A 2,500-nucleotide genomic window follows, 5' to 3' on the forward strand; every position below is an offset into this window, starting at 1 on the left:
TCTAACGGGCAACCAGTGAAGAACAAACACCATTGTAAATACACCCATATTTATGCTTATTTATTTTATCTTGTGTCCTTTAACCATTTGTACATTGTTAAAACACTGTATATATATATATATATATATAATATGACATTTGTAATGTCTTTACTGTCTTGAAACTTCTGTATGTGTAATGTTTACTGTTAATTTTTGTTGTTTTTCACTTTATATATTCACTTTGTATGTTGTCTACCTCACTTGTTTTGGCAATGTTAACACATGTTTCCCATGCCAATAAAGCCCTTGAATTGAATTGAATTGAATTGAGAGAGAGAGAGGGGGAGAGAGCCTGCAGGCCTGAGAGAGAGAGAGAGAGAGAGAGAGAGGAGAGACTGAGAGAGACAGCTCTAGAGAGGAGACAGAGACAGAGACTGAGACAGAGTCAGAGAGAGAGAGAGAGACAGAGGGAGACAGAGAGAGAGAGAGAGAGAGAGACAGAGAGAGAGAGAGAGAGAGAGAGAGAGAGAGAGACAGAGAGGGAGAGAGAGAGAGAGACAGAGACAGAGACGGAGAGACGGAGAGAGAGACAGAGACAGAGTGAGAGGGAGACAGAGAGAGAGAGAGAGAGAGAGAGAGAGAGAGAGAGAGAGAGAGCGAGAAACGGGCAACCAGTGAAGAACAAACACCATTGTAAATACACCCATATTTATGCTTATTTATTTTATCTTGTGTCCTTTAACCATTTGTACATTGTTAAAACACTGTATATATATATATATATATATATAATATGACATTTGTAATGTCTTTACTGTCTTGAAACTTCTGTATGTGTAATGTTTACTGTTAATTTTTGTTGTTTTTCACTTTATATATTCACTTTGTGTGTTGTCTACCTCACTTGTTTTGGCAATGTTAACACATGTTTCCCATGCCAATAAAGCCCTTGAATTGAATTGAATTGAGAGAGACGAGAGAGAGAGAGAGAGAGGGAGACGAGAGAGACAGAGAGAGACAGAGAGAGAGACTAGAGACAGAGACAGAGAGAGAGAGAGAGAGAGAGACAGAGGCAGAGACGGAGAGACGGAGAGACGGAGAGACAGACAGAGACAGAGGAGAGGAGAGAGAGAGAGAGAGAGACAGAGAGAGACGAGAGAGAGCTAGAGACAGAGACAGAGACAGAGACAGAGAGAGAGAGAGACAGAGAGAGACAGAGACAGAGACAGAGACGGAGAGACGGAGAGAGAGAGAGACAGAGACAGAGACAGAGTGAGAGGGAGACGGAGAGAGAGAGAGAGAGAGAGAGAGAGGAGACGGAGAGGGAGAGAGAGAGAGAGAGACAGCGAGAGAGAGCTAGAGACAGAGACAGAGACAGAGAGTGACAGAACGAGAGACAGAGAGAGAGAGAGAGAGAGAGAGAGAGAGAGAGCGACAGAGAGAGAGAGAGAGACAGAGACAGCGAGAGAGACAGAGACAGAGACGGAGAGACGGAGAGACGGAGAGAGAGAGACAGAGAGAGGAGAGAGAGACGGAGAGAGAGGAGAGAGAGAGAGAGAGAGAGAGAGAGAGGGAGAGAGAGAGACAGAGACAGAGAGAGCTAGAGAGAGAGAGAGAGAGAGAGAGAGACGGAGAGGGAGAGAGAGAGAGAGCGACAGAGAGAGAGAGAGAGAGAGATTGGGGTTCTGGATTCTGTCACTTATGGGTAAAGAAGTGGTGATATTGATATTGTTGGGTAATGGTTGATTGTGGGAGAGTGATAGCATTCCTCAGGTATAACCATGGTGTTCTATGGTTCTATGGATTTAAGATCATTCAGCGTAAGTGTAAAACACCTATCAAAGTCCAAAATGTGTAGGTGAACACACAGCTGTGTTCTAGTAGATTGGACCGTTGGCTTTCATACTTTTTGAATTCTCGGTGCGGCTCAAGCTATTTTTCCAGCTGTTACACATTGAAATGAATAGAGGACTTGTAGGTGGAGTCGCGATGGTTGTGAATTTTGGGGAGGTGCGCGGTCGGCTGTGCCTCCCCGTGGATGGTGGTAGAGCCACGTAGCTATGTCACAATGAGACTATGGACTGTCACATCTCTGCGTCTGTGGACTCTGAATTGCGCTGAACACTGACCGAACACGCAAACACACTCACAAACACACACCCTCCCTCATGACAGCCCCAGTGCCATCCTACCTTGGCGATCTGGACACACCAGTTGAGCAGCAGTTGAGAGCCGATGTTGTCCTTGTGTTCGTGGACGTAGTCGAGGAGGCAGCCGTGGGGCATGAGCTGGGTGACCAGCTGTGTGGTGGGGCTCAGGCAGACCCCCAGGAGACGGACCAGGTGGGGGTGCTCCATGCTGGCCATAATCAGAGCCTCCTGGTGGGGATAGATAGGGACTCAGGCCTGGGGGAATCTGACAGAACACTGTGGATGGAGGAGTATACAGAGCAAACAGCCAAGTGCACACAGGTGGAAGGGGAAATACAAGTGTTATGGTGTAGTGTAGTGTAGTGTAG

The 2,500-nt window shown here is 46.4% G+C and overlaps 1 protein-coding gene across 1 annotated transcript in view; it reads right to left on the reverse strand.

Moving 5' to 3' along the window:
* si:ch73-383l1.1 (receptor tyrosine-protein kinase erbB-4) overlaps nt 1-2,500 on the reverse strand; it is a 469,115-nt gene that overhangs the window by 48,916 nt on the left and 417,699 nt on the right. The window contains 1 exon segment of the mRNA XM_042325104.1: nt 2,175-2,360. Coding sequence (XP_042181038.1) covers nt 2,175-2,360 — 186 coding nt within the window.

This window comes from Oncorhynchus tshawytscha, linkage group LG08, assembly GCF_018296145.1.
Source record: "Oncorhynchus tshawytscha isolate Ot180627B linkage group LG08, Otsh_v2.0, whole genome shotgun sequence".
NCBI classification, from domain to species: Eukaryota; Metazoa; Chordata; class Actinopteri; order Salmoniformes; family Salmonidae; genus Oncorhynchus; species Oncorhynchus tshawytscha.